Below are 17575 nucleotides of genomic sequence, written 5' to 3'. Positions count from 1 at the left end.
CTCTGATGTCTTCTTCAGGGCTTCCGAGGTCTCAGTCTCCCGAGCCCCCAGACACTACTACACTCACTAGTCACTTCTAGTTCACTCACTAGTTCACTACTACGACTGGGACCAGGGGACGGTTCATTTATACCGTCGATACTCCCCAACAAAAACTTTCATCTCTTGTTCGATCAATCAAAGACAATATTCCAAACGAACAGCACGGAGTTTATGAAATTCCTTGTGCAGACTGTCCCCGATCCTATATAGGCCAAACAAATCGTAGAATTCAAAATAGGATTTATGAACATTCCATTTCTGTTCGCAATTCCGATTCAATTTCAGCTCTCGGTCAACACCATCTTCATACAGGTCACAAAATTGATTTCGAAAACTCCAGAACCATAGCCCCCATCCGCTTTTATAAACCAAGAATTATCCGAGAAGCCATAGAAATAGAAAAAAGACCAAATTCCCTTAATAAAAGAGATGACGCCATACGGTTACCTTCTACATGGAGACCTCTCATAAACAAAATATCGCCCCCTCCATCTTCGAATCAAAATCCCACTGTCGGAAATGTTCGCGCCAACTCTCGCGCCAATCCCCACCCTAACCCCCACCTAGGCCACGTCACCATCGACGGTATAAATGAACCGTCCCCTGGTCCCAGTCGTAGTAGTGAACTAGTGAGTGAACTAGAAGTGACTAGTGAGTGTAGTAGTGTCTGGGGGCTCGGGAGACTGAGACCTCGGAAGCCCTGAAGAAGACATCAGAGAGGATGTCGAAAGCTCGGCAAAATGGATATCGACGCGGTTCAACCCGGAAGACTGGTGAGTTTAATATTAATTTTTATAATAATATTAATCTTAGCTCTAAGTTTAAATATATATATATATATATATATATATATATATATATATATATATATATATATATATATATATATATATATATATATATATATATATATATATATATATATATATATATATATATATATATATATATGTATGTAAGTATAATATATTGTAGGTATCAGGGGCAGAAAATTCAATCCATGACATATTTCTCATTTATTGCCAGTTTTTAAACTTATTACTTGTTATAACAATGCGAACTTGTTAGAACAATGGAAATGTATGTTTTTGGTCAAAAAGTTGGATCAAGTGGCAAGAAATTAATTTGTTATCGTACTGATTTTACCAGCTAGACCAGTTTGGTATTAAAACGTTTGGAGTTTAGAATTTTGAATTGTATTAAAATGACATTACCAACGACGGAGGCTGTAAGAGCCGTGGCTTTAGTGCAATATGGTCGTAGCCAATATTATACCGCCCAGATGCTAGGTGTAAGTCGTTGTGCTGTTTAAAGAGTCATTGAGCAGTTCACTCATTATCGAATTTTGGTTTCTTCGTGCTTAAGAAATAGACTTCTAACTTAAATTGTGCTGAAAAATCACCTAAACAAAGCACAAAATGTTAATGTAAGTAGGTGGACAGTTCGTCGCCGACATAAAGCGAATTTATTATCCAGAAGACTAGCTCTATGTCTACAGCTATCCATGGAATACCGCAGAGCTCGACTTGCTTTGTAAGGGAACACGAAATTTCAAATTACGCAGATTCGAGTAATGTTTTGTTTTCGGATGAGTCCAGGTTTTGCTTGAGGTCACCAGGCAATCGCAAAAATATCTGGAGAAGACAAGGAGAATGATTTGCCTAATGCAGTATTGCCGACAGAATTACTTGTAGACAAGGCTCAGTTCTGGTTTGGTCAGGTATAAATTCCGATGCCCGCACACTGACTTAATTCTTATAGTTAAAGGTACTATGACAGAAGCAAGAAATATAACAACTATTTTAGATGATGATCAAAAGGTTGCCAATGTGAGTCCATAATACTAGTATATAGTATATATAGGAAATGAGTCAATACTCACAATCTTAAGCAGTTTTTATTTAATAAAGTTGGTGAATTTTGGGCTACGGGTTTCAAGGCTTACAATATTTGGCTCATCATCAGGTCCCAGTACGTTATTTTTATATGTATTAAAAACTAAAAGCTAAAACAACATAAAACAAGCAATAAACAACTAAAACACAATAAATTACACTAAATTATAACAAACTGAGTGAGCAACTATAATATTAATTGAGAGTGAGATTGACAAACCCAGTATTGTATTCCAACTTGGACATTAGTGTCATTGGGCATCACCAATTTGATGGAAGCTGCACTAAATAGTCAGTCAGCTGTTGGTATAGGGTTTATAAAGTTAGTTAGTTGAATTTAATTTAATTTAAATTTAATCTGCGACGAAACAAATACTACTTACATGTCAGATACAGGAAAGCTCTATAAACTCAGGTACTTCTGAGAATCACGTTCCACTTAAGGAATACATACACTCGTACTTCTTAATGTATTCGATGTTATTCGATATTGCGGTTTACCATTTTCGGATCGCTTGCTGTATCTTAGTACATAACCATTTAGTCCCAACGCTTTTCCGAGATATTTCACGATTCTGACAACGATTCTGATTAGAGCTGTTTTTCATTCTACTCAAACATCTAAAAATGCATTATGTTTATTGTTCTTCGGGTCCAATGTAAACTGGATTTTAGAGTTTAGGGAATTTAAGCGTATACTATATTAAATAGGATTGTTAATTTATTGTAGCAATAGAGAGTTTTTAAAAATTAAAAATAGTACCTAATAATTTAAATTCTTGCAGGTAGCAGTAGTGAGCTATGGCAGAATATTACTTAAAAGCATTAAAAATCATCACCATCATTCTACTAGTAATTCCGATATCAATATCCAAAGAAGGTGCCAAATCTAGACAAAAGAGGATACTTTGGGTAACACAAGATGGCCGGTTAGCTTTACCACCTGGAACTACATTAGTAATAGCCCCATCACTCTCGTTACCTTTTGTGAGGTATCCTCCCGAAGGATTTTTCTCTAATTTAACTATCAGTTTGCCATTTACAAGTAAGTAAAATTTAAAAATTATGTATTATGTAATACGTATATATATATATATATATATATATATATATATATATATATATATATATATATATATATATATATATATATATATATATATATATCATCGAAAAAACCCATATTTTTCTACAAGAATAAGAAAAAAGAAGTACTTGTGACTCGTTTGGAACAAATATATAACTGTTTTGGATGGGTTGGAGTCAATAAAAGGGCTATGGGTTAACTATTTTTTTAATCTCGAGCTTTATTATACATATATATATATATATATATATATATATATATATATATATATACATGTATATATACATACATACATATATATATATATATATATATATATATATATATATATATATATATATATATATATATATATATAATATATCCTCCTAACAGAGTAAACCAAATAAACCAACAAATATCGTATCTAGAATCGTAGAGCATCGTAGTGTGTGGCAGCATTTACGTTTCCCAGTGAATTATTACAAATTACAGTTTGTTATTGTTTGAGTTTAACCATCATTTTTATATCAGCTTAAACAGAAGAATTTTCTATTGCCAGTGGTATTTTTATTTCGTCATAAAGTGCATCAGAGACCCCGTATTTTTGATTATCTACAGATTGCAAGGTCAGTCTCTTTATTTTGTTTTTATCTATTTACGGCGATTCACTCCCATTGCTGCTTTGCTGCTGCCACCATGTCGACCTGCGCTAACTGTTTAAAAACAATCGAGATTCATGAAAACAACTTCTACAAAACGTCTCGTTAAAAAACGTTTCCATTATCGACGATAAGATTCCGAATCAAATAGAATGCCTAAAAGAACTGCGAGTGGAACTGGAACAGAGAAAATCGAATGGAGAGGAAAATTGAACCATAAAATATATACAAGGTGTCCCGAAAATTGTAAACTTTCGTCACTAATTCTGATATATCAGGTTTTCATAATTGGCTCTGTTTCTATACTAATCTAGCTACTTTAAATTCCAAATTTAATGAATTTTTATGCAACATTCAAAACCTAAATCCTCAAATAATTCTTATTACTGAAACATGGTTAACACCAAATGATCCTGACTCTCTTTATAACATTGATAATTATTTCCGTTATAGTTGCGATCGTCGTAATCGACGTGGAGGAGGAACTTGTATCTACTTGTCTTCAGAAATTACTAATAATTTCTCTGTTACATCTCTTGATATTACTGTCCCTAATATGGAACTTCTTGGCTTAAAAATATGTCATAAAAACTCTTTTGTTTTTCACCTAGTATGTGTTTATCGGCCTGGTGACTCTAGATTAGCAGATGATGAGTCCCTTATCGCATCACTTGATGAACTGTCTAGGCTAGAGAATCTGATTGTTATTGGAGACTTTAATTTTATAGATATTTCGTGGCCTATAACTGATCCACCTAGGGGCTTAACAACTTCCAAAAATGTATTTACAGATTTTGTATTAAATTCTAATTTACATCAATTCATAACGGAGCCGACTCGTTTCAGAATCAATAATTTACCATCTATTTTGGACTTGGTATTCTCTAATGATCCCCATTTATTAACTCATCGCATAATAAGCTCTCCAGTAGGTAACTCAGATCATGCAATCATAACGTTTCATATTCAGTTTAACTTACAGTACTGTACTCCTAATCCTAATGTTAATAAAACGGTATATGAAATAATTGATTTTGAAAATGCAAATCGCCAACTGGCTGATATTGATTCTAATGATGTTTTCGGCGACATAAGGAATCCAGTTGTATTCTGGGATAAGTTCTTACACGTTGTTAATTTCTGCAAAGACCAAAATACCTTCAAAAAACCATATACAAAAATAACATAAAACCTTGGATTAATAGGGAATTAATATATCTGATCAAGTATAAAAGAAAGTTGTGGAACAAAATAAATATAGACGTACAAATCGCATAGAGGATTTACTAATTCATCGAGACTTTGCAAAAGTTTTAAAGAAATCTCTAAATGAAGCTCGTGTTGCCTACGAAGAGAGTATAACCATTAGTAATAATTGTAAAAAATTGTATAAGTATATTAGATCTTCGTTGACAACAAAAGTTTCTATACCTTTACTGGAAAATGATAATGGGGATATATCCCAAAGTGACTATGAGAATGCCGAAGTCCTCGCCAGTACTTTCTCTAAGGTTTTCTCTGTCGAACCCACTAATCATCAGTTGCCTAATATTACTTCGTTACGAGTTTCTTCTTCTCTTGAAAATATAATCATTACTCAAAGTTACATTACAAAAGTTAAACATCATCTTCAAAGCCTAAAAAATAATTCGTCTCGTGGTCTCGACTTAATATCTTCTTTATTTTTAAAGAAATGTTCTCATGCTTTAGCTTACCCACTATATGTGATTATGTCCTTATCATTCACCACACATATTTTGCCTCCTATATGGAAAACCGCATCTGTAACACCGATTTTTAAAAAAGGGAACAAATTGAATCGTAATAACTATCGTCCTATCAGCTTAACTCCTATAATCTCTAAGATAATGGAATCTATTATTGCGAAACAATTTCTGATTTTCTGCAAAATGAACTGGTTATACCAAAACATCAGCATGGTTTTGTCAAAGGACGTTCTACAATGACAAATCTTCTCTGGTGTGTCAATGAATGGTCAAAAGCATTAGACAGAAAAGCCCCGGTAGACATTATTTACCTCGATTTTGCTAAAGCGTTTGATCGAGTTCCAAAGCGAAGACTATTACATAAATTGGAACACCATGGTCAATTACTGAGATGGATCGACGCGTATTTAACTGATAGAAAGTTTTGTGTTAGAGTTGGGGACTCTTTGTCAGTTGAGAGAACGGATTCAAGTGGGGTACCACAAGGATCAGTTTTGGGCCCACTTTTATTCATAGCATACTCAAGTGATCTACAATTTCACATTAAATGCAGCAAAGCTTTCTATGCAGATGACACGAAGCTATTTTCCGATCCCTCCGTAAATTTCCAGTTACTACAAGATGACCTTGATTGCATATCGGAATGGTGCTCTACTTGGATGCTGCCTCTTAATGTGGACAAATGTATAGTTCTTCACATGGGTAAAAATAATCCGTGTCTTTCGTACTCTATTAATGGGCGCGTGTTAAAAACAGTGAAATCACATAATGATCTAGGTGTTATAATTAATAACAATCTGAGTTGGTCGGAATATATTTTGCATATTTCTAAAAAAGCTAACAGTAAATTATATCTACTAAATAAAACGTTTGCGAAAGTGTCATTTATGAGCTCAGTTCATCTGTATAAACTGTACATTCGTCCAGTTCTGGAATATTGCGGAACTGTTTGGTGTCCGGTATTAGTGCGAGATCGTAATATTCTCGAAAATGTACAGCGGCAGTGCACTAGGATGTCTTTTGGTCGCTCAAGTCCTACGTATACAGAACGACTGAATATGTCCAATCTCACTACATGTGAACAACGTCGACTTCGAGGAGACTTAATTATTACGTTTCGGATAGTAAAATACAACTTTGGAAATGTGAGGGATATGTTTATACTAGACAATGACAATCGTCTCCGTGGCCACAAACTTAAGTTTAAAAAGGAAACTTTTTTAACAACAACTAGACAATTTTTTCTCTGTAATCGAGTGTTCGCGATATGGAATAGCCTTGCGGATGAGATCATAGATGCTCCATCTGTCAATATTTTCAAAAATAAACTGGATAACCATCTGCTCCATAGTCGAACATTAAATTTGTACTAATTACATGCTATTACCTTTCTTTTTTATATTTATTTAGTTAGTTAGTGCTTAACACGTAACTATTGTAATGTAACCATTTAATTGCATACTATATAACATTGTATTCACATGGGCATATGGGTTTTACGACCCCTGCTCAAATTTATTGTAAAATAAATAAATAAATAAATAACATTGCGGAATCTGCATTAAGGTTTTGACCATACACAACGGACTAAAATAAATAAATAAATAAATAACATTGCGGAATCTGCATTAAGGTTTTGACCATACAAAACGGACTTGAGCGATTTATGGACTCAATATACGGAGTTCCTTAATGTTTTTCATGTATTTCTTTAAACTGATTGTTATTTTTTACCAAAATTTTGTTGAATGAGAAACTAGAGACCTCTACCTACTGCACAAATCTATTACAAAAATTGTGGGTATTATAGAATAGCTGCAAATCTTAAAACAAAATGAGTCCGTAATGTCACTTTTAATTCAGCCATTTGCCGTGGAGTGCAAATTGCAGAGTAAGCTTTTTTGCGGTTCATCTGGTGATGTTATCGTTAATTTTTATGTGTTGATAAAAATGTATCGGTATACAGTGTGTATATTTAATAGAATAAACAAAGATATTTTGTTTCACAGAAATTACTTCACACTGAAATTTTCATAAAAGAACACGTATTTCTATTTATATATTCGTATAGAATAAGCTATTTCTTTTTAATTCAATTGAAAAGTTACATTGAAATTACATTTTTAAAAGGACGCAATTTAATTTTTTTGATGTGTGGGGGTAGTCAGTATAAACCTAAGTTCAAGTTTGTGGAGTCGCAACCCTTGTTTCCCAAACGGCATCTTGGAAAAAGAGAAGCAAAGGGTTTTCGCGCTGTATCTCGTAAATTAGCAGCTCTAGAAATTTTATAAATCTTTATTTGTAAATTAAATTTTCTACAACTTTATTTCTAGTACTTTTTATCGTAAAATAAAAAATAAAAAAGTTATAAACCAAAACAACTAAAAAATTTTGAAAAAAATTTCTATTGGGCCTTATAACCTTTTCTGGTGATTTAACAATAAAACAATAATACAAAAAACAATAAATTTTAAAAAATTATTATTTTTATGGTGTGGCTGTGTTAAAACTTTTATAAATGGATTTTGAAATAAATAAATAAAATTATATCAGAGCAATATTATAGAAGGTTTTTCATAGAGTAATTTTCACTACAAATTTGTTTAATTTCATTTATTTTCTAGTTTTTAGTGCTCCAACGTTGATTGGGTTCTTGAATACTCGCCATCTACAACAGTATTTATAGCAAATTAAACTGTCTACAACTTTATTCGTATAATAGCCCAGTCTGGTTATACAAAAATCATCGATTTCACGGCAAAATGTTTCGCAGATATCTGAAGCTTTTTAAGACAAAGGGGGGGGGGGGGGGGGTTAGGTACTAAATGACGAATAGATAAAAAGATACTCCTATTTTGACCTTGCGTTTTTTTTAAACAATAATTTATAGTCAGAATTTGATTTTCTATCTATAAGTTTTTTCCCTTATATTTTAAATAAACAATATTTATACCATTTTGTTATATCAAGAATATCTTTATTTTCCCGTTTTTTCAATTAAAATTGATACATAATTTATGGAGATATTTGCAAAAAAGCAGTTTTTTTGCACTTATTTATAAATTTAATAAATTGTTTTATTAACAAAATAAAATGTTATTAATACATTTCAACATTGAGGAATTATCGTCCTTTAAATTTGTGCGAAATTTACCCCCAATCGGTCAAATAGTTTAAAAGTTATTCAATTTGTTTATCCCTGGGACTAATTATTTAAACAATTGAACTTGCCCTATGAATGATGCTAGACACATTTAACAAATTTCATAGGATTCTTTAAGACTTATACTATCTCATAAGTTAAATGAATATTGAGTTTTCGTCGAAATTATTTACAAAATAAACGTTTGAAAAAGGGGTATGTTTTTTACTTATAAACAATTGTAATAACTTTATTTTTCAAGCTACAGACTTCTACGTACAACAATTAGATAGCTGGTTAAAAAAACTCACATTTAACAAAAAAAATAAACCTTCTATGAACAATAGGAACGAAGTTAGCGACAATTTTTTTGTTAATTATATCTCGATTGTTTATAAACATTAAGAAGTAAAATTTGCACAAATTTTGAATGAAAATCTAAACTTTATATTGAATTTTATAGCTATAAAATTCATCCAATTTTTCGAAACTTAAAACCTTTCGAAACGAAGTTACTTTCGAAAGATCGACATAGGAAAGTGGAGGGGAAACTGTTTTAGCTCCTCGCTGCAAAATTTAATATTATGGTTACGGATTTATCATTCAAAAGCTTCAACAGTTCTGTAGGAATTTCATCAGGTCCATTTGCTTTTCCATTTTTAGCGTTTCTTATTGCGTATTCTACTTCTTCTTTCAATATGTCTGGCCCAGTTGCATTGATTATCTGAGTTAAGTTGTTTCTATCGTCTTCAAATAATTCATTCAGGTATTCTGTCAATCTTTTTATTTTATTCTCTAGATCTACAATAAGATTTCTATCTTAGTCCTTAAGTTTACCTATTTGGCATTTCTTTATGCTTCCTGTTATCTCTTTTACTTTTTTGTGCATATTGAACGCATCGTACTTTTTCTCATAGGTTTCCATTTCTTCACATTGTTCTTTAATCCACTCCTCTTTGGCTTCTTTTATTCTCTTTTTTATGTGTTTATTTATTTCTTTGTATTTGTCTGGGTAATTCTTCATCTTTTTTCCTTGTTTAATGTATGTAAAGAAAATAAAAAAAAGTAAAGTTCAATAAACATTGCAAAACTTAATAAGGCAAGTGGTGAAAAAATCGACTTATTTTATCAAAGCAGTAAGGCAGATTAGATTAATATTGTATATCATATTTTTAAGACAAATAGAATAAAAATCAATATTGTTAATTATAAAAATACAAACAATTATAATTAATATAAGGAATATAATAATATAATGTGTAAAAAATTACCTGAAATTTAATTTGTAAAATATATAAGTATTATTACATCATTGATATAATATGAAAAAACATATGTTGATTTTCCGGGATTTTTCGAGATTTATGGGGGGTGAAAATTATGTCATCATTATTAATACTGCTACAGACTATTCGAGCAAATTAAAAAAAAGTAAGTATTTAGGGTGAATTTCAAATGGACTCAATTTTTCCGAGTTTTCCCATATTTTCCGGCCAGTGAAAACTATGTAGTTATTCATATTTCGACGAGCTATCCAGAATAAAAAAAAGAGGCTTGTAGCTGCAAAGGAAGCCGAGATAATGTAAATTTTTCCTACGTGTTGCAATTTGAAGTTCCGATGCCGAAAAAAAACGGAGCTGAAACAGATATCCTCTTTACTTTCCTATGTCGATCTTTCGAAAGTACCGTCGTTTCGAAAAATTAGATAAATTTTATAGCTATAAGTTTTAATATAAAGTTTAGATTTTCATTCAAAATTTGTGCAAATTTTACTTCTTAATGTTTATAAACAATGGAGATATTATTTTAAAAAAAATAGTCACTAACTTCGTTTCTATTGGTCATAGAAGGTTTTTTATTTTTTAATGTGAGATTTTTTACCAGCTATCCAATGGTTGTACGTACAAGTCTGTAGCTTGAAAAATATAGAAGTTATTACAATTGTTTATAAGTAAAAAACATACCCCTTTTTCAAACGTTTATTTTGTAAATAATTTCGATGAAAACTCAATATGCCTTTAACTTCTGAGATAGTCTAAGTGTTAAAGAATCCTATGAAATTTGCTGAACGTGTCTAGCATCATGCATAGGGCAAGCTCAATAGTTTAAATAATTAGCCTCAGGGATAAACAAATTAAATAACTTATAAAATATTTGACTGATCGGGGGGAAATTTTGCACAAATCTAAAAGATGGTAATTCCTTGATGTTTAAATGTATTAATACCATTTTATTTTGTTAATAAAAAAATTAATAAAATTTATAAATTAGTGCAAAAAACTGCTTTTTGCAAATATCTCTGTAAATTATTTATCAATTTTAATTAAAAAAAAAACCAGAAAATAAAGATATTCTTGACATAAAAAAATGACATAAATATTGTTTATTTAAAATATAAGGGAAAAAATTTATAGACAAAAAATCAAATTGTGACCATAAATTATTGCTTAAAAAAAAACGCAAGGTAAAACTAGGAGTATCTTTTCATCTATTCATCATCTAGTATCCCCCACCTGTCTTAAAAGCTTCAGATATCTGCGAAACATTTTTCCACCTTTTTTTTTAACCAAACTGGGCTATAACTTTTAATCGAAAAATGGAGAATGTCTCTCTCTCTCTCTCTCTCTCTCTCTCTCTCTCTCTCTTGAATCTTCACCCCTCGGAGGGAGTGTAGTGGTTATCGGGATTCCTATGGTATCATTAGTTTATTATCGACCATTTTCCCAACCACCTATGAGGTAGAGTGGAATTTTTTGAACAAATTGTCTTGCAAATGCAGATACAGTCATCATCCGTTCTGCGCTTGCTGCAATTTAATCATATGATTCTATGACTGTCGTACCAGAGGACATTGACATTCTTGTCTTGCTCACGGCATTAGGAATTAAGCAGTGTAATGTTATTGCAGAGTTTAGCTGTTTTCCCATGCTTTTTCAGGTTGCCATACAACATCAGCAGCTTACAAGATCGGCATACTTAAATTCATTAAAATTTTACAGAAACACCCTTAGTTAGCTAGCGATACATTATTTCTCAGTGAAAAAGCCGAGCTATCTTTGCTCACTGTCGTTGGCAAACATTTTTTCGTCTCTTTATATAATGCAAACAAAGATGATTCTCTGAAAGCATGGCAGCATGAGATACAAACGATTTGACAAGACAGTGACGAAAAATTCATTTAACTTATCATTGCTTCCGTCAATACAAGATACAACACGTTTCCAAAGTCTTACAGTTTATCAACAAAAAACACTGCGATCCTGAAGTTTGGGCTGGAAAAACGTGAAAAAATTTGGATACCAATCAAAACTTTCAAAACTCCAGCTCCCTCGAACTTCTAAAATAAATTTTCTGTAGATGCCAGGCAAACTGTGGAAGCATTTGGAAGTATGTGTGGTTGCCAAAAAGCAGGCCTCAAATGCTCTGAAGTGTGCCTTAATATCATGGACAATTACGCCAATTCGAACTCCCATTCTTCTGCAAATATTCATTTTCGATACTGAATTAGAAACGTAGCCTAGACCATAAAAGAAAATAAACAAATAGTACCTGGAAAACAACTTTTTAAATATATAATTATGCTCAATATTATCTCACTTAGAAATTGTCTGTGGATTAAGCCAACATTAATGGATACCATTAATGTGGTATCCCCATTAAGCCATTAATGGGGATACCACATAAAAACGCGCCTGCAAACTTTACATCATAGATGATCGGGAAAAAGTAGATAATAAACTAATAATCACAGAACAATGTTAACAAAATAATAAATTGTATAAATAAAAAAATATATTTAATAAAAAACTAAACCTAATGATTTTTATCGTATTCTTACGAGTATTCAAGAACTTTGGTGTGCTGTAAAATCCAAAGAAATTAATGAAATTAAACAAATAATGAAAATCTTTAGTTATTGTTGTTTATAACTTTTTTATTTTCCATTTTACGAATAAAAGTAATAGGAATAAAGGTGTAGAAAATTTAATTCGCTACAAATAATATCTAATTTTCTCTAAAACTCTTTGCTGTACTTTTTCCTAGATGACGACCAGGGGACAATATCAAAAAAGATAATTGCCTCCTATCAAAAATATAATCTCAATGTAACTATTTAATTAACTACAATGTCTTCTTTCTCTTTTTTGATATAGACAAATTGCCCGTTTTGTTCCTATTCGTGTGGATAATTTCGTTTTATTTCTTTCTTTCTAGGGCTAGTCTAACTATTAGGTCCTCTAACCGTTCTGCTAATGTGACAGATTCATTTTCTTTTCCTTTCTTAAACCAATTAATTAATATTGTTTATTCTGCATAGTTCCTTATGTCATTACTTTTTGTCCTGTCTAATTGTCTTTTTCCGGTCATTCTTCTTCGTATTCTCATCTCATTTGTCTTCAAATATCCATGCTTGTGTCTGTACAAATAGATTAATATTGTTTATTCTGCCTAGGTTTCTCATGTCATTGCTTCTTGTTTTGTCTAATAGTCTTTTCCGGTCATTCTTCCTAGTATTCTCATCTTATTTGATCCAAATATCTGTGCTTGTATCTGATCTCGTTCCTGCTGTATATGTCATGACAGGCCGGATTACAGATTTGTTTATTTATACTTGTTTGCCTAGTTCTAAGTGGCTGTTTCACCGTATTGTGTCATTGTAGCACCCTGCTTCTCCACTTGACTGTGTCACTTATCTCCTTACTTTCACTTCAATATTATTGTTGCTCGATAAGTTTATTCCCATATATTTAAATTTTAATACTTGTTTTATCAGTTGGTTTTTAATCTTAAGTTTTCACCTTGTTGGTTCCTTTGAAAATTCTAAACTTTTTATAATAAGTGAGAAAATTTTTATATTAAATCGTTTGGTTTTGGTATTAAACTGGTGTAGTATTCTTTGGAGATCATTTTCGTTCTCTGTTATCAAAAACGCGTCATCAGCATCGCATATTATCTTTATCTCCTTGTTTGCTGTTTGTTATGTTTTTTTAATTTTTACTAGCTTAAAACCTTACCTTAAAAGCTTACACTAGTAGTGTTTATAGATTCTGTTTTTTCTATTTGAACTTTTACTTCGGTTCTGTTTCTTACATGTAGATTCTCTATTATTTTTATAATATCCAGTAATATTATCTGTTGTACAGATGTGTATCGCATCCGATAGTCTCACTCTATTAAAGGACGAGTGTCTAAATATAAATCTTTCTAAATCAACAAAACATAGGTAGGCTAGTTTATTGTATTATTATATACTTCTCTGCACAAGAAACTTGTTGTTCGTCTGATATACTAATCGTTTTCTTCAGACTATTTGATATTATTTTTATTAATAATTTCAAAATAGTACTTAACAATTCCTTTGTAAGTATTTGGGTCGCATTTTACACCTGTCTGTAAAAAGAGAAATCATAATACTCGTTCTTCACTCCTCGTTTTTCAACTTTGTGATGACTTCTTTTATCTCATGTTTCTATCATTTGCGTTAACTCATTTGATGTTATTTGTGGAGTTTCAAGAGCATGTCCGGTTTATTTGTCTATGTTGTCCATTCTATTTTATTGATGTAAATACCTTATAATAATTCCTTAATTTTTATTCTTTGTCCCTCTTATAAACTTTTACATGTTTTATAGTTTTCTTCGGCCTGATTAGCCCATGGGCCTTGTTACGAACTCTCTAATATTCATGTGTCTTGCGTTCTTTCAGATCTATATTTCTGATAAGCATTCTGTTTTCTTCAGATATATTATTTTCTATACTTTGGGTAAGCATTATAGTGTACGTTTTCTTTTATTTAAGTTTGTGTTTATTTTTATTCCTCCGAGAGCCTTGTTTGTTTTATGTTGTTTTAATTCTTTTCACAACTAACTTAGTTATCTTCATCCCACGTGATGCATTGTTGTTAAATTTTTTGATCTAGCCTACTTTGATATAGTTTTTTGTCAAATGTTTCTCTATTAGTTTTAGTTTTTAGTGTTGGTGGTTTATGTTTGTGTTTCTTAATCAAATTATGATAAATTTTTTCCAAAACTAAATTGTGACCAGTCCCTACGTTAGCTGAAATCAAGGCTCCGCATATCTAATACTTGTTCGTATTGTTTATTTCTATTTTTTAGAATATAGTCTATTATTGATTTGTGTCCCGTTGAGTTAAATATTCCTAAAAAAATGTTACAATGGCTTAATTAACCAAAAGTATTATATTTCTTTCAATAAATATCAGGTTCAAATTTTTAGAAATCATAACAATATTTTGTCATTTATAAGTACCTGTTTAAAATATAGATTACTTAAATATTATACTTTTGACGTTTTTAAGATCATAAATATATTTTGAGGTATCCATTACTTAAACAATCGCGAAATGAGAAATAACCTCTTTGGCTTAAACAGAAAATGAAGAGGGGAAACCCCGAATTATCGAAATACGCAGTGAGCGAATTGACAACACTGTACGAGTCTATAAGGTCGTGTATAGTATTTTTCATATAAAAATGCATGCACTTCATTCAAGATTTACTACGTCAGAACCCCACAGCGTTGGGGTTCTGGGTTTAGTTAATGAAAATTATAATTAATTTTCATTATCTAAAAAAGATAACTTTCCCTTGCTTCTCTTAGATGCATATCAATAAGATATAATAATGCATGAACAATAGAATATAATTAAATAAAGAAAATCAAAATAATATTTCCCTATACTGGGATTTAATTTTATTCGTTTTTTACCAATGAACCTTAACGACATAAAGATTCATAAGAACTACTGAATTTGTCAGCGCTTGCGTTCTGGCTAAAACAGAACCTCACTTTTAAACTTTAAAAAAATCAAAAATTTAGTTATTGCCGACAATTCAAAGAATTACCCCTTTTTAAATGTAGTTACATTGGGTTTTTCGATTAACCTTGGGTATACCTTTGCGTGTTAAGTTCAAAGCTACCATACATTTCAAACCTTAAAAAAAACTTTTTTTGCACATAGTAACAAAAACCACCACTATGTTACTAGCAAAGTTTTTTAATATTCTAACTCTACAATTCTAAGTTACGGTAAGATCAATAATGTTTTAATAGATAATATATGGTAGCTAATTATAATTTATTCTCTTTCAGCCCTGAAGAAGCCATATGTATATATATATATATATATATATATATATATATATATATATATATATATATATATATATATATATATATATATATACATCCTGCTATCATTTAGAGCTCTTTTCACGTTGCAGTAATTTAGCATCACCAAGAAATGCTATCATTTTCTATTTATAAGTCGTGTATGTTCGTTTAGTGCACCTTTGTAGGCTTGGCACCGTTATCGGTTTTTCAATAATCCGATTTTTTTATATATTAAATTTTTTACATCAAACCATCATTGTAACCACGGGAGGTAAAATTACTGTATTTGGTATCATTTTAAAGCCAATAGATGTTGCCAGTATTAATACTTAGAATAATATTCGAAAACATAAAAATATCGATCGGTTTGGGTTCAAGTTCAAATGAAGACATTGAATCTACCTGTCGGCCGGCTGGTTTTAGCCGACTGGGGTCAACCAACTAGTTTTTTATATCAACGTTCAGTTGTTTTTATTCAATTTAGATATTTTTTCCCAGAGAGTTGTGTAGGGGAATATTTTACATATTTTAATTTCCAAGCTGTTTAATCGAAGCTATCAGTGAATAGTTTAAGATAAATATTAGGTTTTTATGGGATTAAGTCAAAAATATTGGTCGTGATTGTGATGAGAATCACATTTTTAATTATTTAATGTTTGACATTTTGATTTCCATTCAGGAAATCGTTCTCAAAAAACGTTTTTTGTACAAAATATGTACCTATACACATTTTTACATAATTTGTACAATGAACAAGGTTAAATATTGGAAATCGTATCGTTAAATATTAGTTAATTAAAAATGTAATTTTCATCTCAATATCGACCAATAATGGTGGCTTAATCATATCAAAAAATAATATTTGACTTTGACCATGCCATAAGAAAGTAGTTCACGGAACCTCGCTAAATAGTTTAAAAAAATCTTATACAGAAATTTAAATTCTAAATAGTATGAGGGGTAGTCGACGAAAAATTCGTAAAGACGTACAGCTGATTTTGCTTTGTTTTTTTAAACAATCTTAAAAGGCAAAAAAAAATAATTTTTACTTATTAAACGTTTTCTATACATTCTAAAGAAAAATATTTCAAAGTTGTAGACCATAAAAAGTTTTTTATGTAGAGAAATACCAAATTTAAATACATAAATAATTGAGATAATTCCAAAAAACCGTAAACTCTAAGATATTATGTTTGTAGTAATTTATAAATGTTAATAACTTTTTTTGCCTAACGACAGGTAATATAGCTACTTGAAATTATGGCAATTGATGATTAAAGTGTGCTAAATATCAAGCAGATCAACAAATATTTTACAATGTATTCAATTTGTTTATCACAGAAAGCGATTATTTAAACAACTGTACTTGTCCAAACAGTATGACTCTACCAGTATTTTGTAACTTGCAATTGATTCTTTACGCTTTCAGTTTTAGGGTATATTAAAAAAACTTTAACATATTATTAAATTTATTATTAAAAACCAGTTTCAATAGGGGACTTTTTAGTTTTTAGACCACTTCACGTTTATATTGTTCTGAAGCTATTTTCTTGTGGCATTTTAAATTAATTACTATTTAAATGGGAATAAGCCACAATTAAAGGTTAAAATACGTTTATTGACGTTTCAATTTCCACTTCTGAAATTGTTCTCAAAATACAAACATTAGTATTTATAAACTAATGTTTGTAATTTGAGAACGATTTCCGAAGTGGAAATTGAAACGTCAATAAACGTACTTTAACTTTTAATTGTGGCTTATTCCCATTTAAATAGTACTTAATCTACGTTTATCTTCTCATCTAGCTTTTTTAGATGTCGAAGGCATATTATTTACATCCATTTTTTTTATAAATACTATAACTCACTTTTACAGAGGTAATTAACAATAACAACGTTCTACTAGA

The 17575-nt window shown here is 30.7% G+C and overlaps 1 protein-coding gene across 3 annotated transcripts in view; it reads left to right on the top strand.

Annotated features, from left to right (window-relative positions):
• LOC140441382 (uncharacterized) overlaps positions 1-17575 on the top strand; it is a 670394-nt gene that overhangs the window by 204923 nt on the left and 447896 nt on the right. For all 3 annotated transcript variants that reach the window (XM_072532091.1, XM_072532089.1, XM_072532090.1), the window contains exon 2: positions 2723-2982. In XM_072532091.1, coding sequence (XP_072388192.1) covers positions 2739-2982 — 244 coding nt within the window. In that variant the 5' untranslated portion in view covers positions 2723-2738. The remainder of the gene's footprint in view (positions 1-2722; positions 2983-17575) is intronic.

This window comes from Diabrotica undecimpunctata, chromosome 5 (assembly GCF_040954645.1).
Source record: "Diabrotica undecimpunctata isolate CICGRU chromosome 5, icDiaUnde3, whole genome shotgun sequence".
Classification (NCBI taxonomy): domain Eukaryota; kingdom Metazoa; phylum Arthropoda; class Insecta; order Coleoptera; family Chrysomelidae; genus Diabrotica; species Diabrotica undecimpunctata.
The sequence above is the reverse complement of the archived record's forward strand: the minus strand, read 5'-3'. Positions and strand labels throughout refer to the sequence as shown.